The sequence below is a fragment of the Coffea eugenioides genome, chromosome 9 (genome assembly GCF_003713205.1).
Source record: "Coffea eugenioides isolate CCC68of chromosome 9, Ceug_1.0, whole genome shotgun sequence".
Taxonomy (NCBI): domain Eukaryota; kingdom Viridiplantae; phylum Streptophyta; class Magnoliopsida; order Gentianales; family Rubiaceae; genus Coffea; species Coffea eugenioides.
The window spans coordinates 2,693,914-2,719,926 of NC_040043.1; the positions used below are offsets into that span (position 1 = coordinate 2,693,914).

General features: G+C 35.9%; 3 protein-coding genes across 4 annotated transcripts; 1 reads left to right on the forward strand and 2 right to left on the reverse strand.

Moving 5' to 3' along the window:
• Nucleotides 1-1,720: 1,720 nt before the first annotated feature.
• LOC113782781 lies at nucleotides 1,721-2,551 on the reverse strand. Its single transcript, XM_027328703.1, has one exon. The coding sequence runs from the start codon at nucleotides 2,434-2,436 to the stop codon at nucleotides 1,861-1,863; it is 576 nt and encodes a 191-aa protein (XP_027184504.1). The 5' UTR covers nucleotides 2,437-2,551; the 3' UTR covers nucleotides 1,721-1,860.
• A 1,078-nt stretch (nucleotides 2,552-3,629) lies between these two features.
• LOC113783559 lies at nucleotides 3,630-11,926 on the forward strand. 2 transcript variants are annotated; one of them, XM_027329726.1, is made up of 7 exons: nucleotides 3,630-3,808; nucleotides 4,291-4,586; nucleotides 9,222-9,310; nucleotides 9,411-9,533; nucleotides 9,624-10,421; nucleotides 10,705-10,921; nucleotides 11,157-11,926. In XM_027329726.1, exons 2-7 carry the CDS (start codon nucleotides 4,292-4,294, stop codon nucleotides 11,594-11,596), a joined length of 1,962 nt encoding a protein of 653 aa, XP_027185527.1. In that variant the 5' UTR covers nucleotides 3,630-3,808; nucleotide 4,291; the 3' UTR covers nucleotides 11,597-11,926. The 2 variants fall into 2 exon arrangements, with proteins under 2 accessions (XP_027185527.1, XP_027185528.1); XM_027329727.1 differs by lacking the exons at nucleotides 3,630-3,808; nucleotides 4,291-4,586 and having other exon boundaries at nucleotides 9,078-9,330.
• A 476-nt stretch (nucleotides 11,927-12,402) lies between these two features.
• Nucleotides 12,403-18,823, reverse strand: LOC113783851 (transcriptional adapter ADA2b). The gene is made up of 13 exons (XM_027330090.1): nucleotides 18,564-18,823; nucleotides 17,677-17,732; nucleotides 17,103-17,281; nucleotides 16,560-16,625; nucleotides 16,279-16,404; nucleotides 16,127-16,196; nucleotides 15,626-15,689; nucleotides 15,478-15,536; nucleotides 15,318-15,389; nucleotides 14,587-14,797; nucleotides 13,972-14,182; nucleotides 13,430-13,639; nucleotides 12,403-13,034 (listed from the first exon to the last, which is right to left on the reverse strand). The coding sequence occupies exons 1-13, from the start codon at nucleotides 18,611-18,613 to the stop codon at nucleotides 12,840-12,842; spliced, it is 1,569 nt and encodes a 522-aa protein (XP_027185891.1). The 5' UTR covers nucleotides 18,614-18,823; the 3' UTR covers nucleotides 12,403-12,839.
• Between the last annotated feature and the right edge of the window lie 7,190 nt (nucleotides 18,824-26,013).

The following is a 26,013-nucleotide window of genomic DNA, read 5'->3' on the forward strand; positions in this document are numbered from 1 at the left end:
CGTAATTACTGGATTCATAAAAACACGTTGAGAACAGATGGTAATTTATTGCTTTATCCGGCTATTTCATACCATATTACTCCTGCTAGCTAATTACTAGTATATAATTTCCGACAAACATCTTTCTTTCACGTCTCCTTCGGCCCTAGAAGCTCTCTTTCATTAGATGTTGTCACTTGTCATGCATGTTGGCCGGTGTGGCTTATAATTATATATATGCCTATGTTCACGAGCACTGGCACCATTTCAGATTGCTGGTTACAAATTTGTTGCTTTATTACTATTAATTAGGGAACTGGACAGATGAGGATAACGGTGATGACGATGGTTATGGCGGCGGCGGTGACGTTGGAGGTGGCGATGGTGACAGCGACAGTGGCGGTGATGGGGGCTTAGCAGATCGGATTGGTGGTCAGGGGCCGTCGTGTTCTAAGGACAACATCCTTGTTTTTCAAGGTCAAACGAAACGCATGTTCAATGGCATCCCCACATACACTGTTGAAGTCCAAAATGTGTGCGACTCAGCAAGTTGTAGCATCTCAAACATTCATCTAAGTTGCGGCTGGTTCAGCTCCGCCAGACTCATAAATCCTCAAATCTTTAGGAGACTTGGTTATAATGATTGCCTTGTGAAGGATGGACAAGCTTTGAATCCGGGAGAGTCTCTCACTTTCCAGTATGCCAATTCCTTCTCTTACCCTCTCTCCGTCTCATCTGTTGCTTGCTAGCTCCTGCTACTGATCCATTCTACTACTAAATCCTTACCCAAAATGCAAGGCAATGCAGTGCCTGCTGCTACTACTAAGTACTATTGATCGCTTAATGTTTAACGTTTGCTTTGGATAGTTTTTGAAGAAGTTCTTCTGGCTTGCCTCTCATCTGTAAATTTGGAATCCTATATATCATGCTACCTTGTCCTCTCTAGAGTTTTTTGTTTTTTTTTCCTTTTTTAAGCTGTAATGAAAAAAAAAACATTAAGCTAGCAGCACCGTTTTTTATTTTGATTCTATACGTATTTATCTGTCAAACGTCACACAAAAAGTTTCCAAACGAAATAAGCAAAAAAAAAACAAAAGCAAAATGGTCCGATCCATTAATTGCCCTCAACCTATGTGTTGGAGTGGTTTCTGATGGCATTAATGTTTCTTCACACACGGGACAGAGTCATGCCTTGGTTGTGATGAAAGCGTGATCTGATGGTCAATCTTACCTGTTTCGCTGCTCAATCAAGATTCTTGCTTTTTTGCCCTTCGAGTGAAGAATCAAAGGCAAGGTGTTTTTGCCGTAAGATTTTGGTGTTCATACTGAAATCTTATCATGGAATTAAATCGAAATTCAGAGCTGAAGAAAACTGGAGAATCCAAGAAGGTGGAAGGTCAAAGATGCAATCCAGCGAACATCCCATTTCATGCTTTCAATAGGTGGTGGTGTTACAGCGGGGGTTGGCGGCGAAACCATTGTAGCGGTCTGCTATCAAGAATCCAAGCTCCTTAACATCCCTCTGTCAAAATGCAATGGCCGTTTACGATCTCTCTCTAGCAACTAATCCAATACGTACTAGTACTAGTATTTCTTAGCCAACCATAGTACGATTTCTTGGTTGCATTTCAGTAATAATGTGCAAGAAAATTGGGTTTCCTAGTTATTATTAATTGAAATTATTGCATTTCAGACCGCTAGTTTATGATTGCCATTCGCCCAGAACTCTCGCAACAGAAAGGAAAAGGGAAAAGGGAAAAAGGTTTCCACTACAGATGTCAAGGAACAAAGTAAACAATAGTGCTATCAGTAAATAGACCAGCAGTATTCGGTAATCAAGAAACTGTAGACAGAATAACTGCAGCATCCATAAAATCAAATTCAGTAGCTATAGTCATAACTGAAATCTGAGACACCAACCATTGCTGACAGCACCTGGGTCACGATGTAAATAGAACCTCCAAAAATAGCAAGAACAAGAACTGCAGAGACGGGGTTCCTTAGCAACTCCAATATTGGCTGAAAAACAGTATAAGCAAATCCAGTGCTGACTGTCAGAGCATAAAGTGCATATCTCCTCATGTTCTCCCAGAATTCCTCCACCAGCGGTCCTTCTGGACCAAAAGCCAATGCCTTGTGATCGTCATCAAAGCCCATCACAATAAGTGCAACTCCTACTGTTACAGCTCCCAGCAACACAAGATGTGATGCGACTTTGGGAAATTCATCCCGGGATTTTGTTTCTAGTAGCTCTGAAGAACTCAACGGTTTGATTTTGCTGGGATGCTTTGTTACTTTTTGTCCAGGGAGGCTCTCTGTGGCTTTAAGCGTCGAGGAAACAGGGGATGAAAACGTACTTCTTGGGTAACTAAGGTGTTGTTTGGTATTGATAGGGATGAGGAATATTGCGGTTCGGGGATTTGTGTGTATCAAAGAAGATCGGATTGTCGTCATCATTCTTGAGGTTAGTCAACAACCTACTCAGAGCCAGAGGATGGTGGCTGATATCTATAGCTTTCTGTGCTGGAAAGTCGTCTGTGGCTGAGTTTCGCGCTGTGTCTGTGACTCTGTGCTGGTCTTTGTTCTTCTTCCCTTATCTTGTTTTCCTCCCAAAAAACAAAAAAATTCAACAAACAAAATGGGCCTTTCTCCAGCATGACGATATATATAGCAGAAAGTCTTGAAGCCCAAATTTCACATGACTTAAAGTAGCCCAAACATAACAATTAAGGATTGCAGCCTGGTCTTCCCTGCAATGCGAGCCTTTTGAGTAGGTTTTTTCTGTGCGAGGAGAGTCGGGGGAGGAACAAAAAATAACCGATCATCTAAAAAGGATTAATCTTATGTACGCTTACATTATCACCGTTACATATATAACAACTCATTTAAATACACTTATAATATATATATTATCACTTTACTAATTAGACATATGACAACTAATTTGAAAGATGAAAACAAGTTTTGTTGCATGGTAAGAATAGCAACTTTAATTTTTTTTTTTTTTTTAAAGTTTGCTATTCAACTTATCTCTCGTTCCAATTACAACATGGAAAAAGTAGCTTGTAGAATCAAACGGGAGTATAGACATGCCTCAAATATGGCATCAGCCTTTTGAGTCAATGGGATTACTCTATACAAGAAACAAAAATTCAACCAACAGAATATATTAGTGACAATGAAAGTCAAACGGAACGGATTATATATGGTAACTAGCCACGTTTCTTGTTAACACATAAAAGAAATGCACAAAACGGAACGGATATTTGCCAAATATTTTATTTTATATATGGTACTAATTTGTACCTGATGGATGTTTTGTGTATCCTTTGTGTACCACATCACAATCACATCATATAACGTAAAAATATACTACGGGAGTAGAAAACATGCCCAAGACCCCACAGCCCATATCTTCTTATGCCAATAATGCCAAAAGAAGTAATGAGTAGTACAAAGGAAACGGGATTTTGTTGGTTCATTGATGATTGATGTATACAGCAGCCAAATAAACCAATTCCAAACCCCCATTCGGCCCTTTTCCATACTCTCTCATGCTGTGGTGCTGGTGGCAGCACCCGGCTTCTTCTGCTCCCCCGTCCCCCCCCCCCCCCCTCTCCTCTTGCACTTCTCCTGTCTACCTGCAGCAACTCCCTGTGATATTACACAGTCTCCACAGTTGACTACAATGGAAGCATTTACATAGTATCAAACCCACTCCCACGAGCAGAATACTCGTCGTAGTTGTGGTAAAGAAGCCAACTTTAGACTTCCTTTTTTGGCTTTTCAACTGATACTTTCTTTGCCCTCCAAGTTCTGCTTGTATCAGGTAAGTTCCAGAACTTTTCCTGTTTCTTGTCCTATTTGCTGGAGGGTTGTTATTGGTTTTTTATTAGTTTGATCGCGCAATGCTGGTGCATGGTCTTGAACTTGGTTAAGCATTGAAAAATGGGTAAAACCCGGGAGGATATGGGCTTTTACAGCTCTTTTTTTATTTTATTTCATTACTTCTTCTTCTTTTTTTTTGAGGTTTTCTGCTCTCGCTGACTCTAAGACGCTAACCCTGTTCGTCGTTTGTGTTAAATTTCACAATAGGAAGAAATTCTCGCCTTACATTCCATGGTGGTTGTTGTTTGTTTTGTTTACATGTTTGTTCTGCAACTTGTAAGTTGTACCTAAGTCAGTTTCGCGTAATTTGTCTTCTGTTTCCGCAATGCTGTAAATTTTTTGGCAGAAACAAGAAGTAACTTTAAAACTAGAGGAACTTCATGTTGGAATTCACTGGTATTCTTTTTCTTTTATTTTCATCAGGATGGTTTTAAATGATCAAGTATTTGTAGCATGGGAAGAACGAATTATCTCCCAGGAGAAGGGAAACAGGGTTGTGCACTATTATTTAGAACAATCCTCTGAGGATACAGTTCTTGCTGTGGTGGGGACTGAGAGGAGTATTAGGCATATGACCTACGTCGTGTCCAAGGGATTTGTGGATGCTTATGGGTTCACTGGAATTGTCACTGCTGGAACAAAATGGAGAGCAAGACGGGATGTTGTGGAATGGCTTACAAAGCTGGTCTCAGGGTTTCGCCTCCCTGTAATTGTCTCAAGTATGTAGCTTTTTTAGACTGCTTGAGCATGATTTTTTGATAATACATGTGAGTATGACTCGGTATGTCAATGTATAGCTATGGGGTGCACGGAACTACTGAGCAACATCAAACTTGCTTGTTTAACTCTATAATATTGGAATTGAGATAGCAGCATCTAAGTAACCTCGTCTAAAACTAGATTTAAGCTAACAGAAGGGGAATTCGTTTAATTTCTTGGGTGTAGATTGATGATGATATTAGTTGCATGTGAACACAAACACCTTTTATGCAAATGACTCGACTTGGTTCTTTGCTAGTAAATGACTAAATTGCTGAAATGTGGAGAGGAGTCAAGGGTTTGGCCAATGTGGTACTTCTTATGCAAAGACTGCCGACTTGTTTCTTTTCTCTATTCTTTCTGTGGGCTAGGGTGTGGGAATACTAAGAGATTTCAAGAGATGTGCGGCTCTCATACAGAGCTACTTTTTCTTATTTTTATTCTCAGCAGGATGTTTCTCATTAGTCTATTATTTATATATGAATCTATCTTTTACTTGGAATGACTTTTATTGTTGTGAACCCACTTTGTCAATCACTGATAACATACTTGATGTAGTTGTATAGTCAGGAATGGGAGAGTAGTGACCGTAATAAGAATTCTTAGCGAGATGCAGTTTATTCTGCACAGAGCGCCAAATACTTTCAAAAGAAAAGTTTTAGCCTATTGCATATGAATTAAATTCAACACGGGTTTGTCATGATACTTCTGGATTTACTATGTAGTAGTGATAGATATCCTGAAGATTATAAGTTCCTCTAAGTGTTCAAGAGAGACTGAAAAAGTCCATTATTTCATCTTAGGACTATAATTTCAAAAAATGAGTCGAAACCTACTACATAAAGAGTTGAAGTAATTATCTTGGTGTCATGTACAGAAGATGTATGTATATCATACCCTGTTAATCACACTATTTACGCTAAAGCTTTTGCCATTTTTTCATAGATACATAGTTGGACGTTGCTGGACTTGGACAATATTGAAAGCTAGTACTTTGCTTGCTAACATGTACATGCATTATGGAAATAGGCCCAGTCTAGACATAAAATTGGGCCTGCTATATATATGTAAGTATACATAGAGACTTGAAGATGGATGAGATGAAACATACCTGTTTCACATGAATTTTGAACATGTAATCATGCCAATCGCTTTCCCTCTGCTCTAGTGTGACTAATTAAACTCGTCTATTTTCATTTAGCATTTAAATTTCATGGATCTCTTGATCAGGTTAGACTAAATTTATAGTACATTGCTATGAGATCCATGTATCTGAGTTTAATACTAAATATTTGATAGGTGTTGAATTAAGCATCGAAATCAAATATTTAATAACATAAATGCGTAAACCGCTAGGATAAGTTGAAGGAAAAGGCAAAGGATATTCTAGACACCAATGAAGCGCTCTTGCGTGCTCAAAAGTTATGTTAGATTGGTGTTACATGAATCCCTTGGTCAATTAATGCAAGATGACGTTCATCATTTCTTCTTCAACTGACTCCTTTGCATACTACTTTCTCTTTCTTCATCTCTGAAGACTCCACCTTCTTCAACAGGATTGCAGGTAAGATTCTGAAGTTACATACTCATCATTTTTTGTATGAATTCTTATCTAATTGTCAGACATTCAGTCATTTAGGTTTTTCCTACTGCATTTCTTTTCATCAATCGACTTGAATTTGCTTTCTTGTAAGGGGGAAAAGAACTCTTTTCAGAAAGAAAGCTTTCAGCTCTCTCTTTGGAAAGGTTTATTCATTTTCTTGTGATTGATCCGACTAGACTGATTTTAATTCAGTTGAGCTAAAGATCCAATGTAGGATGGTTGCATATGTATCAAGCATTGGCTCTTTTGAGTCCTGCTTCAACCATTCTCTGTTCATTCTTATTTTTTAAGCAATGAAAATCCCATTTTGCTTGCTTGTGTGATCGCGTCTTTTGGGATCCAACCGCAAAAAAAGGAAAGACAGAAAATGGTTGGCTCTATGTGTTTGAGTAAAGAATGATACAATCACGCATCAGCCTGCCATATGTAGGCCAGGTGCTAACCATCTGAGATTTAAAAGAAGATGGAGTTTTTTTATAGTGCTTCTATACTTATAAATAACAAAATCTTCTTCTGGGAAACAGTTGACCATGTTATTAGTAAATTATTGAAGTTTAATTCTTCTGTTCAATGTTCCAAATATAGAGGCTCCATTTTGCGTTTGACTATGACTTGCTTCTAAAGTGACTGTGCTGTTGTTCTCTTTATGTTTGAATGTTATTGAGACATTGCTAGAATGTGTATTCATGAGAGAGAGGTCGGTTGGGATGAGAATTCAACTGGGCTCATTAAAAATTTTTTTAATACTCTCTCTGTCTCTTGTTTTTTAATACTTTGGCAGAGGGAATTCATCTTGTTCTGTTCTTTTCTACCTATTTTTGGTCAACAAATATGCTCCATATAAGAAATATCCAGATGACTCCTTTTTATTAAAGATTGAAGAGGAGGCTTTCTGTTTGTTCAACTGTGTACCAGATTTTGGCTTAGTAATTTTGTATTTCTAATTTCTAACTTTAGCTGAGTGGTTTTCTAATCTAAAATTTGTTCACTTAATTTTCTTAAGAAACCATAGGTAAATAAGACTCTGAGTGAGCTTTTAGATAAATGAATGATTGCAGAAATTTTTCTTATTAGAGCAAGCGTGGTAGTTTAAAGCACGTGACTCTCCCTCTCTTTCATAATGAATTTTGTTGTGATTAAATGCAAATGATTTGGTAGTGTTTGCTAGCTTGTTTATGTAAGGTATAAACAAAGTACCAGGTCATCTGAAGACTGGCTTTGACTGACATTGACTCACTTACCATATTTAAATGAGAATAATACACTATCTTATTACCTGGGTATTAGCAGGTTTTATGCAGATTTTTTATTGCTTATCCATGTCCTCTGTCCTGGAAATTATTATCTTCAGAAAAATGGCCAGTTTTTGTGTCTAAAGAATTCATAAATGAGAGTTGTGGTTCTCTTAATCTTTGCATTATTTTGATGTTTCCTCAAATCAACAAATCTAAACAGAAAGAAGTGCCAAGAAAGAATTAATTCCCCATGAAAGGGTAATGTGGCTAACTAACTTCTTCTTAATAGGGCAGTTCTAATACTTCATAACATCAGTGTGTGTAAAGTTAGCATACTGCTGTATATTCTTAGGTTCATAATTCATGAGCCCTGCTATTGAGATTAAGTTAGTATTACCCTGCTTCCAAAAAAAAAAAAAGAAGAAGAGTTACTACTTGTATTCGTTTCTTGACTGTTTAATATGCTTTTGTTGATTTGTTTACCTCTTCCATCCCTTTAATATCCTTTTAATGTTTTATGTTGCTTGCCACAAATGATTTGTTTGTACCAAATATTGGTAATCAATGATAGTTGTCCTTGCCTTCCTGTATTACTAGTATTATGTATATGTGGCTACAGATTACCTGTTATCTGACATGTTATTCTCTGTACTTCTGTTGTTAATGTTGAACCAATTAAGTGTTGTAGCTTATTAAACATTGCGTCTTGTAGATGCTTTAATTGGGGTGGGGAAGTTGTTTTGAGAACCTTGCCTTCCAGAATGAGATTTGAGCAAGTACATTTAGATGATCAGGAAGATGTACTATATTGTCTTTCTGTAGTTGTATCTGCATTTGCATTTAAAAGTCAGTTTTGATCCAGCATAATCTTCCAGAAATTAGGCATTCCATGCAAATGGATATTTTACTCCATTTACCCTTAAAATTCTTTAAATTGTGATGGGCATTTTTTTTTCTACATTTCTCAAGCGATGTGCCAAGATCTCAATGCTACATTCTTGATCTATCTCTAGCAAAATTTTACCAACAATATAGATAGCTATAACTAGGAGTGGTCAATTGTTAAACAGCCTTTATGGTTAGTAGTATCAGTCAGAGTAGTGTTTATATGAAAATTTGAGAATGAGATACAGGTGAATAGCAGAGTAAGCAGCAAATTGTGCGGATCAATGTCACTATACATGTATCTTATGGTAATTTGTCGAGAGTAGATGGTGATCACAGCAATTGATAGGAAATAGGATGTTAGTGCAAGAATAATAATCATGGTAAATTTCTAGATGAAGCATTTTGCAATAGAATGTGCATGAGCACTTGTTGAATGCTATTTTGTTTTGGCATGTTGCAAGTGATTATCTGATCTGTATCTCTCACTTGGGCCTGCCTTTTCATTATCTGAAACCTGAGTTCCTAATGTTTGCAAGATATTATTGGTTTGTTTTTCCTTGTTTGTCTTTAATTTTTCCCTCATTTGGAAGGGCACTTCTGGGGAAGGGAGGGTGGAGGCGTGTGGGACAAAACAATGGAGTTGAGGCGGTTATAATTTCAGAAGTTGGGAAGAAATGGAACAAGATTTAGCAGAATGTTTTCTCTCCTGCTAATGTGTGATTGCAGATCATAATTGTGAACTCTCTTGAAATTGACCTGAATAAATACCAAACTATGTGTTTTTTTGGTTTTCTTTTTGTGGTGATTGTTTTATTTGTGTTACACATTTCCTCTGAATTGAGTGAGCAACCGTTTTATCTTTGGGACAGAGCATCAGATGATTGAATCGAGGCTGCGTCTGAGGTCACCTGGATACCCAATGGCTGGTCTTCATAATCTGACTAATTCGATGGATCAGGTTGTAACTGCCATATTATGGTATTGATCCAATTTTAAGATTTTTCTTGTGTATTATCAGTTATTCATTTCACATGGCTTATAGAAAAACTTATTTTCAGGTCCAGGTTTCTGGAAAATTTAGAGTTCAAGATTCAGATATCATGTGGTCTGGTGAAGCTTGGAATTGTTCTAAGGAGCTCAAACACTATCAAGCGTTATGCAGGAAAAAAACAACAATAGCGGTGAGTAGTCACTAGTAACTGGTACTTTTTGTCTCAATTGCATTCGCACAAAAAAAAGAAAGCTATGAGTAAGTTTGTCTTCTTGTCCAGGTTTATTCCTTTGTGCTCATTATGGCTGAAGAAGGAAACCACTACCTTGGTTACTTGGAAGATTTGTATGAGGATAAGAAGGGAGAGAAAATGGCTCAAGTGCGATGGTTTCGGCACAATCAGGAAGTCAAGCAAGTAATTCCTGAGTTAAATGCACATCCGGAAGAAATATTCATCACTCCTTATGTTCGGAGGATTACTGCAAAGTGTATAGATCAAGTTGTCACAGTGTTAACTCCAAATCACTTCGAGAAGTGTTTGGCTCTTTTCCCTGAAAAGTTGTCATCAAGGATCTATGTGTGTCACAGAGAAGTCAAAAACAACAAAATTGAGACCTTCTCACTGAGTAATTTGCGAGGCTATGATAACCAAGCAATCGTCTCCTCATTAAATCATCATCATGATTCAATGAATAAAGCCAAGGTCCATAAACCAACCGAGGAAGAAAATGATTTTCACTCTGAAGACTCCACCAGGCAAGGTACTAGAAGGACAAGAAGTCGAAGGAGAAACCATTTTGGTGTGACAAATTTGATCCCTGGAAAGCGGATGGAAAGATGTGAACCAACTCATCGAAAATTGAAAATCAAATTATCTACTAAAGCTTCTATTAATCTTGTTGGGGCTGAACCCTCTCAATTATCTTCTGAGGATGATGAAAAAAATATAGAACTCCTCTGCCAGGATAGTGGTATCCGAGGTTGTTGGTTCAGGTGTAAAATATTGCAGACATCAAAAAAGTCCTTAAAAGTTCAATACTGTGACATCCAGGATGTTGATGGACCTGGAAAATTAGAGGTATAGTGAAGCATAAAATTGTTAGTTCTTCCTTAATATTCATATTTTGGTTCTCTTTGGTCATTTAATGACTGGGATTACTTGTTCTGCTGTGGTTTTAAACTCCAAATGAAAGTTTCAAGGACAATCATGTAAGGCAGAAGTTAGAAGATAACAATATCTAATGATCTATTAACAGTTAGAGAAGCTGCATCATCTTTGTTTTTAGCCTTTCAGACTAGAACCATGATTTCAGCTTTTTGCATAGAAACATAACTTCTTTCTTTTGTGGTGTATGTTGCAGGAATGGGTTCCTGCATCTAGAGTGGCAACTCCTGATGAACTGGGGATGAGATTTGCAGGCCGCCATACTGTAAGGCCTTGGCCTCCTCATAATTCTTCTGACTATTCTTTTGAGGTTGGAGATGCAGTTGATGCATGGTGGTCAGATGGCTGGTGGGAAGCTGTTATAATTGGGTTGGACATCTCTGGAGGTGATAATGTTCACGTGTATTCCCCTGGTAATTCAACTTCTGGAACAGATAGATTTGTTTTTTAAGAGCTTACATGTTATTTATCTGGCTATGTATATGACCTGACAATAGTTTCTTTGTACCTTAAGAGTGAATTGAGGTACTAGTTCTAATTGTGGCTGAATTTGGCAGTAGAAGAGAGGAATATACTTGCTACATATGTTCGTAGATCATGTTCTGTCAGCATGATGGAGAATCTCATGAATTTGCATTTGATTTTTAGGTGAAAACAAGTTCTTAACATTGCAGAGAAAGGATTTGCGACCTTCAAGAGATTGGGTTGATAACAAATGGATAGAAGTAAAGGCAAAACGTGATATACTCTCTGTCATTCCTTCTACTGTCAGTTGCACTCTGAAGCTCTCAATGTCAACTTCAACTGAGACATCTACGCATGACAGCTCCAGATTACCAGAAGCCCAAGTTCATGTTTTGTCCAAGCTTGAAGCATCTGAAAGTGGTGTAAAAAGAGAGCACCATTCAGCCTTGTCAGCTAACCAAAAAGATTTGGACAGCCTGAATTTGAAGAAACGGCTCTGTAACCGTCATGCAGATGATTTGGTTGACAAAGGGTTTAAGGCTGGCAATTTTAATGCTCATGGAATGGTCAAGACAGTTTCAGAGGGTGTCTCTGGTAGCCAACATAAATTTGTAAAGAAATAGAAGCAGCAGAATGCATTAGTATAAATCAATAGGTTGGGAACTGCAATATTTTTGGTTTTTTTTTTCTTTTTATAGGCCACTAATATAAGTGCTGCCATTGACTTATGTAAATATGGGGTAGCGATGATATGCAGGTGCACAGGGCAAATGTTTCATTTTAGGAGGGTAAAATCAACTGTGGTGCTGAAGTTACTAACTGCCTTTTGGCTGTGGTATTAAGCTCTTTGTCCTTTGCACTCAATTGCTTTCTGCATATAAACTGCAGTGATCATAGTCTGTAAGCTTGTACGTTGCTTTCTTCTTAGCAAGTAGCTGCCGTCTTTGACTTTATATTTCCGGGTGCATTGAATAATTCTGTTGTAATTACTGCTCCTGATACGTAGTTAGTGTGGAAAGACATCGCTGGATAGGATTGTGGCTTACCAGCTCCAATAAGCAGTCTTAACTGAAGACAGTTGTACCGGTTAGAAAAACATAATCAGGAACCAGGAGCTGAAACAAATTGTCCTTGTTCAAACGATATTCCAGCCCGCTTCAAGTACCAACTCCTCAACAGATCGTGTTTCAGCTGGGTGAAACTGCAGGGTTACTGAAGAAAGGCTTAAAAGTATTTTCCTTTTGCAGATTTAATTTGAGACCTATATAAGATGTTGCTGAGACATATGTCAGCAGTCAATTATAACCATTCCTTGGTGATTTATTAATAACCGCTGTACCATAAAGAATTGTAAATCAACACATAAATTACCATTGACGTCTTTTCTTTCAGTCTATTGATTGAATTCCAAATTATGTTGCTCCTCTGCTGCTAGAAAACATTCAAATTTATAGCCTCAAAAAATAATAATGTTATAAACATGAGCCAAAAGACAGCTTTTGTACATGTCTATAGCTCCAGGAAGCCAGCTCGAGTGCTGCTGCATTGTCAAAGTGGATACCCTAATTATAAGCAGGGAAAATAGTTATAAAGTTTGTTCTAACTTAACTGGACCCGCAAGCCCATCAGATCTAGGGAATTACCAAATCCTTCCTCTGCACAGAAGAAATAAATCACAAATCTTTGTCATGTTAAGTCGTACACAATCCCTATCCCTTTAGTTCCCCAGCATACACACCCTTCCACGTCTTATTTCCTCCCCTTAACCCCCTGGGCAGTTATACCGTTGTACAGGTATGTTTTATTTTTTACGAGGGTTTGGAGTGAATATGGGAAGTGCAGAATCTTCACAATCTGGTTCTGGGGTCACAAGGGACCAGCAATGCCCTTCTTCACAAGCATATCATAAACTCTATCAACTTTCGTTGGTTCAATTTGGAATAATGAATAAGCATCAGATTTCTTGGTAATATTTCCACTGAAGATCTGTGTCGTCATGACCTCCACCATTTTCAGATACTGAGCAGGAGCCAGCCTCAATTCACCACATAGACGTTTCTCCTGCAGCACAAATGAGATTTGACTGGTTCTGTTCGAGCACCAATAAAAGCAGAAAATAGTAAGAATATGCTATTTAACAAACCCAACCTCATGCCCCCACCTTTTTGAAGGACACAGATGACCAAAATATTTTACCCTGAAGTCAATATCCACTATGAACGCTGGATATTTACCTTGAATAACTTCGTCAATGGCTAATCTTGAGAAGTCCATATCCAATTTTTAACAACTTGTTCAACCCCTTAATGCTTTACTAACAAAGCAAGAAGGCCACCCACCAAGGGAACAATGTCTCATAGAAAAAGGTTACTTCATGAATATACCAGATTTAGAAGGCCTCATCCTTTCTAGAAAAGGTGCAAAAGCGATTTTAGAAACAGAAACAGCAAACTTACAGATGCAGAGAGCAGTTCTGCCTCAGAAAATGTTACGAAGTCCAAATTGATTGAATATGCATCAGCGGAGTCTGAAGCAACAGGGCCAGTAAGAAAAGCTATACTGTTTCCTCCATCATCACAACCATTCAGTTCAGTTTCCTTCTTTCTTTTCCAGTCTAAGTATCTGTCAGCATCATTTGAAAAATGACACCCTGCAGCTTGTGCTTCCTGCATATTTTTTTTACTTCAGGTCATTATAAAGTAAAATAAGTCATTGTTTAGCCATCAACAATTACGTGTCAATTGAACTTCTTTTTATTTCTTTTTGCTTTGGTGGGTAGAGAGAGAGAGAGAGCAAAAGAATTTCAACACGGAGGAACACAAGTTTTTTCCTAAAAACAAGCACATTAAACACGAGATTTGTAAATATCTAGGCTTGGACATTTCGTTTTACTCTTAAGAAGAAAAACTACGAAACAACATAAAAGATGAGAAATAAAGGCATTCAGAAAAACATGGATCAAATTTTCATGGAGCTTTGAACGTAAAAGCAAATGGACCTTAAGTTCTTGAATCCTTCTAAGAGTTCTATGTTCTGCAACAGTTGCCTTTAGTAATTCTTCATGCTCCTCTTTGGAATGAAAACGCATGAAGACATCATAACGTCTGCACAAAACCTTCTCTTCCTGAGACAGGTCCTTCTCAAATGCATCTTGATGGAGCAAGTTCCTATCTAGAATAAAATCCTTCCTACGTTTTCGCTCATCAAGCCTGCCAAGATGAACTTGACAAGTTATTTGATATGATTAAACAAACAAAAAAAGAAATAAAGCAATTTCTTGAAACATTCTCAGGGAAAAGAATGGATATAGTCAACTGTAATGATCTTCAGCAAATTACAGAAGTGCTGACCTGTGGTAAGGAGTACATTGAACATACAATATTAAAGAAATTAGTTTAAGTTTCAATGTAATTGTGACTAGTGAATGCTGTTATCCCCACAATAGTTCAACACAATCAGATGGATGACTAGGAAATTTACCAATCATAAAGAAACAAAAGAAGACAATTGAATTGTATATTTATCAATTCTCTTTTCTCATCTCCAAAAACAAAGTTCAAACAATCAAAGAATCAATGACGAATCCTAGGAAACAGAGATAATAACGAGATACCTCTTCCAATATATATGCAGTACTCGCAACTTCAACTTACGCTCCTCCTCAGTGTCAGTTTCTTTAAATTCCATATCAGCCAGTAAATGCTCAGCATCATTATCGTATTCTGGGTCAAATTCTTGTCTTTTTGGGTTATATCCACTTAGTTCCATCAGGGAAGGGCCTTCATCCTTTGAACAGTTGGATCTATTGTTATCAAAATTCTTTCCTGTTAAATATACCATGAGCAATTTAAAAACTTGTTGTGTCAATAGCAAAAACCTATCCCTCTTCCAGTCTACCCATATAGGTCATCAAGTCTTGGTTCCTTTATATAGTAGCATTCTTCCGTCTTGCCATGATATTATGGTCAATTATATTTTAACAGGGATTATAACCTTGATTAAAACCAATTGCTGCCGTTTTAATATCACAATCCAGTTGGACTTGGACAACAATTCTTCAAAAAACTATCCTTGGACAACTCTATTCCCACCCATCCCCCAAACTCTTACTTCCCTTGCATGCTCTGACTCTATAATCGTGATTAAAGTCAATCACTATCGTTCTGATTTTACACTCCAATTGGACCTCGACAACAATTCTTAAAAAAGATTATCTTTGGACAACTCTATTCCCACCCATCCCCCAAACTCTTGCTTCCCTTGCACACTCTGACTCTATTCCAAGTTTTTGAATGTCAATCAAATTGCTAGTAGCCGCCCCCAAAGGAAAGACGAGAATGCTACCTTTTGGCTTCATAGAATCGTGTCGATCCCTGACCTGGACCTTGTTTGATGCCTTTTTCTTACCTGTGGTACCTGCAGCATTCATGTCGATAAAAGGGTCCCTGGAATCTCATACAAGTAGGTGAGTAAAATTTAGATGTAAATTTAACTTTTGCCCTACCTGCATTTACAGCAGAGGGCAGACGACCTGAAGGACCACTTATATGTTGGTCTTCAATTCTAATCAAACAAAAATGCAGAGAAATTGGATTGAGAATTTTCAAAAGATAAGCGGAAGCACCAAGTCACAAAAACTACAGCAATCATACTTGACTCTTGATGGGGAAAATTGAGATTCATCCTTTGGTGTAAGTTCTCCGAGTGCAGAAAATCCTATAACAGCCAGCAGTATTGCTATTATATTAAAGAAACATGGTATAATGAATATAACAAGAACGACTTCAAGGCATTGATGGGTTATGGCAAAGGGAATTCTATCTAAACACCAATCCAGTCTCTCATGTTCCACTTTTGGCTTTTCTCATTCAAATTTAAAGAAAGTCAAAATTCAAAAATTGCTTTTCTTGGCAAGCCTGTCTAAAAAATAGGGATGGCTCTAAAAATTTATTTCTCTAAGTGACAGAGTCATGACCTGTGATGTCAACAAAATGAGCCAACCAAATAAGCTCCACAGTTACAAGATGTGGCTTTTTAATTCTTTTATCAAGCAAAAAAAAAAAAAAAGCAAATACTAATAATCAGTAGCTAAAAGAATTATAAATAGTTGTTGGGGGTTTTTGTGTTTTGAGAGGGGGGGGGGTATAACCAACCTCTCTTTTCTTCACTTTTTGCCGTTGCAAGGAGTTCCTTTCTATTTTTCGCCACAACATGTGTCATATCCTAATGAGAGAAAACTTTCTTCAGTACCTATCGCTCAAAGAAAACTTAAAACCCAGAGATAACTTAATCATGTTTGCCCTACTGGAAGAGGGAAGTATGGGGAGTTTAGATATGCATTTCTGAAATGCTCAATGCACGCTTCCTTTGTCTTTGTCCCAACATGCTCTCCAACTTCTGCCCAGTTCCACATGCCATACATTTCAATCCCCTAGTTGCCGTGAATCCCATGAAGCAAGACAGAATGAGAGAGTGATGTGAGGAAAGATCAGTTTCCAATTAATTGCAAAAAGGAGAGACCAAAAGCAACAGAATTTTGCAGAAAGGGACAAGTTGAGCAATTATGGTTTCAAGATTTTAAACCACCTCTAGAAGTAACATTTCTTCATCAGCTTTCCAGTCTGGACAGATAAGTGGAAAAGAAAGAACATCCTGTTCAAGTGACAAGCTAAATAATCATTAGTAACATCATTATTACGCCACAAGTGGTCTTTTGAGAAGATAGTTCCTAAGATGTCCCTAAGTTGCTTACAGAACAGTCTAAGATGAAAACTTAACACAGCAAAACGAAATGTCTCTTGTTTTGCAGCATCAGAAGAATAAAGTAAAAGATTGTACAAGTTCAAGATTGCAGGCCAAACAGTCAAACTGTACTAACATTGCTGTTGGAATTTTTAAGCGGCACTTGATACTGCATGGTCAATATGGTCCACTTTACATAGAATCCTGGTTAAAAATTATCTTTCTAGTTCTCAAGCGAAAAGAAAATATTAGTCTCTCACTTCTAAGTATTGATAACATGGATGATATGCAATCCCCTTAGCATGATAAGGTATCAGAGGTAAGATTGACAACATCACATTATATCATTAGGTCTCAAAGAAAAGTTTGTGTTGAGAAGGTACTCACCATAACCCTGTATGGATGATTGCTTTTATGGGGATACACCTCAGCACCAACTGAGAAGCACTCTATGCATAGGTCAAAATCAGAACATGCAGCACATTTTATACGAGTTCTCCCCGTTATATCTTTTTTACAATAGTTACAGTGGTATAACGCTCTTTTCCCTTCAGCCGTCCCTTGACCTGGGTGACCACAAACCAGTGCCACAGGAGGAGAGGAACAAGTCACAATATAAGATGATACAAGGTAACACTTATTTAACCTTAGCACCAGTCCACTTCACTATGGTACTTGCCAAGCCTCTCTACCTAATGGTACATGTATATTTTCAGACTTTCTCATCAATCAACTCGATGACCAGACAAGACATCTTTTTGGTACAATTACAAGCCAGTCAATTTTATTCACTAAGGTTGACAAGCATATGAGTAAGGTGTACAATGATAAAGAAATTCCAAAAACCATCCCAGTGTGTGCAACTGCTAATTGTCCATTTAAAGCATTTGGTTCAGCATATACAATCGATTGTATCACAGTCTAAAGAATTTCTGCAGAAACCTAAATAACTACGGAGTACCTGCATTTGCTGATTCTAAATGTTCACTGTTAGTGGCATTCTTTCTTCTCCTTGATCTGCATTTGCAAAAACGGTAAGAAAAGAAAAGTTCATTTTAAAATCAAACGCTGACACATGGCAATCTCACGAAACTGCTGAAGAACAGTTCATACAATGATCATATTTAAGATACTTTCCTTAAAAACAATAACATGTACAAAACAATTACTCCATGGAAGAGAAGCAAAATGAGCAATCAATCCAAAAGACAGACGCAATGGATACATACTTTTTACACCCAAACGGATGACAGCATCAATCCAAAATCTCAGGCATAATAAAAAACCTTTCCCGTTCAGCAGTGACATTACTATTACAAAAGAAAAACGATGAAGTATGTCTTACAGCAGTGACAGGCTACTTGCTCCAGCCCATGCGCAAAGTAATAATCAACAAACTCAAACACGAAAGAAGCATTGGGTTTTCAGATGGCTACGTAAAACCAGCCTAGATTGCTGAAAGAGTGAGCTCTAGACAGCCTCATTCAAACCTCCCAGGCATAACTAAACAAGTTAGCAAAACCAAACAATAGGCCTCATCCCAGTTGCATGAAACCAAATCATCAAGTCAATTCGATGCACAGTTAAAAGAATGCAAATTTATACCCAAATATCTGCTCATGAAAGACTGCCGTTTCACATATAAAGCAACACCAATTTTCACTTTAACCACAAAAATTTCATCTTTAACATAAACAAAACCGATCACGGGCAGATAGTAAGCTTACCCATTACACTGGAAAATTTTCAGTTAAACATCCCCAAAAAGAAAGGAAAAAAAAAAGGAAGAAAGAAAGAAAGAACGAACGGAGCATGAAGAATTCAATCTAATGTGCTAAGCGATTAAACCTTTGACTGGGATCCTCCTCAGCTTGGAAATTTCCGCGAGACCGACCCATTATTCAATTCCTCAACTTCAGAGACTTCAACTTTACAATACAAACACCCTTTCATTCATAGAGCTAAATTCCACATGAATGAGTTATTTATAAGATAAAATAGAAATGAAATTGAGAACCCAGATGGAAAAGGCAATATCTTTTTCTTCAACTTCGAAATTTTGGAAATTTTCTTGCTAATTATGTTGCCAACAAAAGAATTTTCCGCCCTTTATTGAAAATGGTGAAAATGGTTAAATTCCCTTAATTGAGCGTTTATTGTCAACTTATATTTTGACCGTCGCTTTATTTCTTCGACACTGGAGTCGTTTTACGTACTGTTCTTATGATCTCATTACTGTTTAGTCTTTGTATTGACAATGCAGTTTGAGAAAATCGAATAAATTGCCTTAGGAACATAATTCTACAACCTTTATGCAAGATAAAATAATAATAATAATAATAACAGTCTTTTCCTTTTTTCTTTTTTTTTTTGTCTTCCAAGTTCCTTTCCTTATCTTAAAAATTAAAAGCGAGAAATGGATAAGACTATATTAGATTTTATTTATTCGACTTTTAACTTCATCCCTCGTTTGATCTACGCGAATCGGAAAATCGTTTCTAATTTGTTCATTTCATTCTTATGTTCATATTATCTTGAAAAAACTCAAAATCTACCCTCGCGCCAATATATATTTGTAAAACTTACAAATTGGACCATAGTTTGAGATACCCTCAATATATAATCTACATTATTATCTCATGATATATTAAATTGCATATAATCACACCATATACTACGTCATATCTAAATCCATATCGATATTATTGTCAAAGCCTCCTAGATGTTATATAGGACCGTGTTTCTCTTTTTTTTTCTAAGTTGTCTATTATACTTAGTGACTTTAAAAAGTTAAAAAACTTGAGGCATTTAATAAAGAAATGTTTATGCCATCTAATAATTGTTGGAGGTAGTTCTTAATGTCAAATTATGAAGGAAAAAAAAAGTTCATTTGAGCTTTTTGTCTACCGGATTATCAAGAATGCTCTCATACCATCGACAAAATGCTGCTCGCCCCGAACTCGGATTGGTCAACTGCAAGTGTTTGTTCAAAACTTTATGCTTCTGAGTATAAAAATGAGAAGATAAATGCACCATGCAATTTAAGTAGAGCATACGCTCAAGACCAAAATATAGGATTCTGGAGTTACTCTAAATTAATTTGTATTATTTCTATATGAAATTGTTTTCTGAAGGTGTAAACCAATTGTCCGTATTAACTTTGTTACGATTAAAAAGATGACGGTTGAAAGAGTTGGCTATCTAACTTACAAACGGGAGAAAATGGACACGAGTATCTTAAGTCTAAAGTTTAACAAGTGTTTGGTAAATGGATTTCGACCCGGGACGGGTGTCATAATTTATTTCAGTTTCAAATACTACTAGGTAATGACTTGCAGATTGTTAGAAATATTAACTGTGGTTAATTAAACATGTTTGTTTATTTTGTTTTACCTAATTAATGAAATTAGTGGAATTAGTGGAGTAACTAGTGGAGTTATTGAGATAGTTAGTGGAGTTAGTGGGATAGTTAGTGGAATTGGTTTGAACTTTATAAATAGAGCAATTTCATGTTATGAGTTATGTCACTTTTACAAAGAAATAAACTCTTGTCCTTTGTTTCTCTTATTATTTTTCTCAATAATTGTAACAGTGGCATCAGAATTAGACCCGTGAGTGAAAACAAAAGTGAGTTGTGAGAATTGTGTTAGAAAATTATGATGGCCACTGACAATTTTGTGCAACCAGTAATTTCTCGCTTTGATGGTCACTATGATCATTGGAGCATGTTAATGGAGAACTTCTTGAGATTCAAGAAATATTGACAGGTTGTCGAATTTGGAGTAGCAGAGCCAACAACCGGAGTAGTATTATCAGAGATGCAGAAAATAGAGTTGGAAGCATTGAAGTTGAAAGATCTTAAAGGCAAAAATTATCTTTTTCAAGCTATTAATCGAGCTATTTTGGAGACAATTCTTAGCAAAGACACTTCCAAATAGATTTGGGACTCCGTGAAGAAAAAGTATCAAGGAAATGTGAAGGTGACGTGGGTGCAGATTCATGTTCTTCGGACCGAATTTGAGACTTTACACATGAAATCAGGCGAATCGTTCACAAATTATTTCGCAAGAATAATGGCAATCGCTAACAAGATGATGATCCATGGAGAGATTTGGAGGAGGTCGAGAAGATTCTTCGATCGATGACAACACAATTTAATTTTGTTGTATGCTATATTGAGGAATCGAAATATATTGATGCAATTTCAATTGATGAGTTGCAGAGTTCTTTGTTGGTTCATGAGCAAAAAGTTAACCAATAAGAGAAAGAGGAGCAAGCATTGAAAACTTCAACCGAAAGTTACTCAACATGAAGAGAAGGCAGAGGTAGAGGAAACAATGATCGTGGTAACCAATAACAACAATACCAGTACCAAGAAAATCAATTTCAAGAAAGAAAAAAAGGACGGGGAGAACATCCATCAACAATTCAAAGGCCAAAGGCAACAAACAAGTCAAATGTTGAATGCTACAAATGTCATAGGTATGGTCATTATCAGTCCGAATGTCGAACTAATTTGAATAGACAAAATAGAGAAATGACTAATTTTACAGAAAAAAAAAGAAGAAGTATCTCTTTTGATGGTGTGTCACATGAATGAAGAAACTCAATAAAACATGTGATATTTAGACACTGGTTGCAGTAATCACACGTATGGAGATAAAAAGGCATTCTCTGAATTGGACGAGCCATTCCGTAATACTACCGAGTTTGGTGATAACTTTACAATTTCGATTATGGAAAAATGAAGGGTAACTATTCAAACTAAAGGAAATTCTTCTACTCACACTATCACTGATATCCTTTTTGTTCCAGATTTAAAAACAAATTTGCTTAGTATGAATCACTTGTTAGAAAAAGAGCACGAGATTTTTATCAAAAATGTTATATGTCGTGTTCGAGATGCAAAGTTGGATTTAATTGCTCAAGTTAAGATGACGGCAAATCGAATGTTCCCACTCTATTTATAGAACTTGATTCATTCATGTTTCTCAATAAAATCGAAAGATGTGGCATGGTTATAACAATTTCGTTATGGACACCTGAATTTTGGTGGATTAAAGGATGTGCAGTAGAAAAATATGGTGACTGGTCTATCTCAAATCGCAATTCCTTCAGAAGTTTGTGAAGAGTGTGTAGCAAACAACATGGATAGTTTTCCAAAAGAAAAATTGTGGAGAACAAATGACGTATTGGAATTGGTTCATTCTAATTTATGCGGACCCATAAATCCAACATCCAATGATAAAAAAAAGTTATTTTATGATATTTATTGATGATTATAGTCGAAAATTTTGGGTTTATTTTTTGTAAAAAAAAAAAAATCTGAAACATTTTCAACTTTCAAAAAATTCATGACTCTTGTCGAAAAGGAAGCAGGCAAGTCCATATAATTTTTTCACAGTGATCGTGGTGGAGAATATAACTCACAAGAATTTATAAATTTTTGTGAAGAGCATGAAATTCAAAAGCAGCTTACAACAGTCTATTCGCCACAGCAGAATGGTGTTTTAGAAATAAAGAATCGTACAATATTGAATATAGTAAGAAGCATTTTGACAAAGAAGTGGTGTTCCAAAAAATTTTTGGCTTGAAGCAGTCAACTAGAGCATTCATATATTGAACAAAAGTCCCACACTTGCTGTTAAAAATATGATGCCTGAAGAAGTATGGAGTGCACGAAAATCAACAGTGGATTATTTCAGAATTTTTAGATGCGTTGCCTATACTCATATTTCAAAGCAAAAGAGTACAAAACTAGATAACAAGGGAGAGAAATACATTTTTCTTGGTGTTAGTGATCAATCAAAAGTCTATAAGGTTTATAAGCCTATCACTAAGAAAATTGTCATGAGTCGGGGTGTAATTTTGATGAGAAAATTTTTGGCCATAAAGTAGCAATGTTATTAAATAACAAATATCTGCTGATTTTGATGGTGTTCAAAAAAAAATAGGCAACAGTTGACAGAACAAAATGGTCTAAATGATATACCAAATTTCCAAACAATAGAGGAATATGAAGGACAGCCTCAACGTATTAGAAAAAGACATGCATTGATGATTAATTATGAGGTAACTGGAATTGACCAATTTGAAGACCCACTTACATATTTTGCTCTATTTTTCGATTGTGATCCTACAATTTTTGAAAAAGCTATCAAAGATTTAAATTGACAGAAGGCAATAGATGAAGAAATTGCAGCTATTAAACGAAATAACACATGAGAGTTAACCGATCTTCCAGAAGGACAAAAATCTATAAGTGTCAAGTGGGTGTACAAGACAAAATTAAAAGAGAATGGAGAAGTTGACAAGTACAAGGCACGTTTAGTAGTTAAAAGCTATAAGCAAGAGTTTGGGGTAGATTATGGAGAAATCTTTGCTCCAGTCGTAAGGCATGACACTATCAGAATAGTGATTGCATTAATACTACAATATTCATGGCCTATTTTCCAGTTGGCTATGAAATCAGCGTTTTTACATGGTGATCTACAGGAACAGATATTTATTGGTCAACCTCCTGATTATGTGAAGGTTGAAAGTGAACATAAGATGTACAAACTCAAGAAAACATTATATGGGTTAAAACAAGTCCCATAAATTTCTGCCAAGTGGTGCATGCTTCCGATGACGGGCAACTTCCATGGCCCTAGAGGCAACTTTGGTTTTCCTACTTTCTTTGAAGGATTAGTGAATCTGCGTATTAACTTGAGAAAAAGGAAGAATAGGAAGATGGAAGTGATGAAAGATGTTGGCGATGTGAACAGCTCCATTAGCTTAGTAACAGCAGCCATGAAAAGATTGGGAGGCGCTATTGTGGTGGTTGAACTCTTTAGTAAGATGTTAATTCGTCTACCCCCATTTATAGCTATACTTAGACACATTTTCTTTTGTTGTTAGCATCTCTTTTGTACCGCCCCTCCTTCAGGGAAGGCTGCTGTCTATATCAATAATCATAACGTCTGATACGCCAACCTTCAATGTTTTTTCCTTCTCTTGCTCATTCATCCAACTTTTCAAAGATTAATTAATTAATTATCATGTTGGCAGAATTCACAATAAAAAGATTGATAGTTAATTGTTAGGTCTTATTGAGTATTCACATCCCAAAAACTTGCTCAGATGTGTTCCAATTCCAAAAGATTACTCAAGAAGTGGGTTTTTTGCTTAGTATTTACAAACAACAACCTAGACTTTAACCCAACATTAATTGAGGACCCTGAGAGTGATCAATAAAGGGGAAAATTTTGTCTGCCTTCTCCAAAGGGAAACTAGGAAAGCAAATGGCAGGAATTAATAACACAAACACAGGCTCTGAAAATTTATGTCGTGAAGTTGTAATCGAAGGATGAGGACCTGAACTCTTTTTTTTTTTTTTTTTCTGTTTCTAGTCCTTTAAGTTTTTGGTTCATCTTGCAGCTCGTAGAGATGCTCTCAGTTGGCGCAATGTGGAGAGGACCAGGAGGAATTGGGAGATGTAGCAGTGTATCAAGTGCAAGTTCCCGGACCAGAAGATATTTACTTAGTTGCTTTGTTCGTTACTAGTATTTTACTATTTGAGTCTTTTGTGCTCTAGTTACTCTAGTTTTCATTTGGGAAAATTGTTAAAATGTTTTTTATATTTTGCTAAATGAATTTTTTCGTCCTTCACTCTTAAAAAAATAATTTTATGTCTCTTACAAATTTAAATTATAAAATTTAGTTCCAACATAAATTTTTGACTACTTTTTGCTCTACATTCATCATATAACCCAAACATGATCATTTTTTGGGGCAAAAAGGTAAGATCTTATTTGTTGTTAAATAAATGAACCAATTTATAATTATTTTTGCCCTTAAAAAAGAAGGATCAGATCTAAATTATATTTATTTTTCTCCTAAAAATGGGATCTAATCTAATTCATACATAAAAATGACTACATGTGCATCATATCGTGATTTCAAGCTAAATAATGGTCAAAATTGATTGGGATAAAATTTCGCTAACTTGAACTTGTAAGAAATATAAAATTAATATTTTAAAAATGAAGCACAAAAATTTCATTTTACAAAATATAATGGACGATTTAAACAATTTTTTTTATTTTAATGCATTAGTTAATTCGCGTTCTAAGGCCCTATTTGACACTTGAGTTTTTTGCCAAGTTTGTCTGCTACAAGTTTTTTAAAAACTTTATTTAGTTACAGTAATCTCAAAAAACTTTATAAAGTTTTTAAACTATACACTTCAAAATATTAAAAAATTTACACACTTTAAAATTTTTTTAAAAAACTTCTATAGTAAGTTACAGTAAAATTTTAGATAAACATCCAAAAAACTCACTTGTCAAACGGGGCCTAAGTTTTGTATGGTAGGCTATCCCCTTGACTAGCTTTCTCATATATAAAATTTTGCTATTTTGGGGAAAAAGAAAAGAAACTACTAGACGGCAAATGTCTCCATGCCTAGTGGTTTGGTGGTATGAAAAAATAAATAGGGATAATTTCAGAAACCTCAAGAGAGGTTTCTAACAATTTCACTGTCCTTTTTTGACATTTTAAAATTTTTACTTACCTTTCCTACCAGTCATTTGGAGTTCAACACTTACATCACTAATGGATTAAATGACTTTATTACACTTATAATTTAGGATAATTACAAATATATGTGAAGGAAAAAAGTTAAATGTTTGCTAACTACATTAACCATAATTTGGATTGTAAAAAGTTAATTAATTTACCATCTAAAAATAGAACCAATATTAGGTTCATATTTTTAAATTTTTATATACTTGACCAATTAAAAAATCAGACATAATATAGTTGATAAATTAAAGGATTTAGACATGAGAAATAATTAAGATGTTTACAAACTAAATTAACCATGATTTGAAATGTAAAAAAGAGAATCTAATTTGGCATCTAAAAATGGATCCAATACTAGGCATCCTTTTTCCAATTTATGTACTTGATAAATAAAAGAAATCAAATATAAATAGATTTCAGTTGAATTATTTTTTCTTATAATTGTGGTGATAGCAAGAACCTTAAGGTATGGAAAAAAATTGTTTTGTTAAAATTTGAAAGTTATATTTTGTTATGAATGATGGAAATTTTTTATTGACCATTTTTTGTAATGGCCCATAAATAAATTAACAAGTTAGATCAAATATTCAATCTTACTGGTATAATAGTTGAGGGGCACTTTTGGCATAAATAAATATTCTCACACCTGAAATTATTTTTTATTGTTTTTTTTAATAGGGCTCAATTGTTACAAGAAAATTGGTTTTGAGGGAAGTTAGTGATATTTTTAGAA

Bases quoted from the DNA above. Each gene is read 5' to 3' on its own strand.
- LOC113782781 (XM_027328703.1), bottom strand. From the start codon at position 2,436: ATGATGACGACAATCCGATCTTCTTTGATACACACAAATCCCCGAACC.
- LOC113783851 (XM_027330090.1), bottom strand. From the start codon at position 18,613: ATGGGTCGGTCTCGCGGAAATTTCCAAGCTGAGGAGGATCCCAGTCAA. The intron at 17,733-18,563 runs GTTTAATCGCTT...TTGCAAATGCAG, and splicing joins GAGGAGGATCCCAGTCAAAG to ATCAAGGAGAAGAAAGAATG. The intron at 16,197-16,278 runs GTAGGGCAAACA...TTCTCTCATTAG, and splicing joins CCCCATACTTCCCTCTTCCA to GATATGACACATGTTGTGGC.
- LOC113783559 (XM_027329726.1), top strand. From the start codon at position 4,292: ATGGTTTTAAATGATCAAGTATTTGTAGCATGGGAAGAACGAATTATC. The intron at 9,311-9,410 runs GTTGTAACTGCC...ACTTATTTTCAG, and splicing joins TGACTAATTCGATGGATCAG to GTCCAGGTTTCTGGAAAATT. The intron at 9,534-9,623 runs GTGAGTAGTCAC...CTTCTTGTCCAG, and splicing joins GGAAAAAAACAACAATAGCG to GTTTATTCCTTTGTGCTCAT.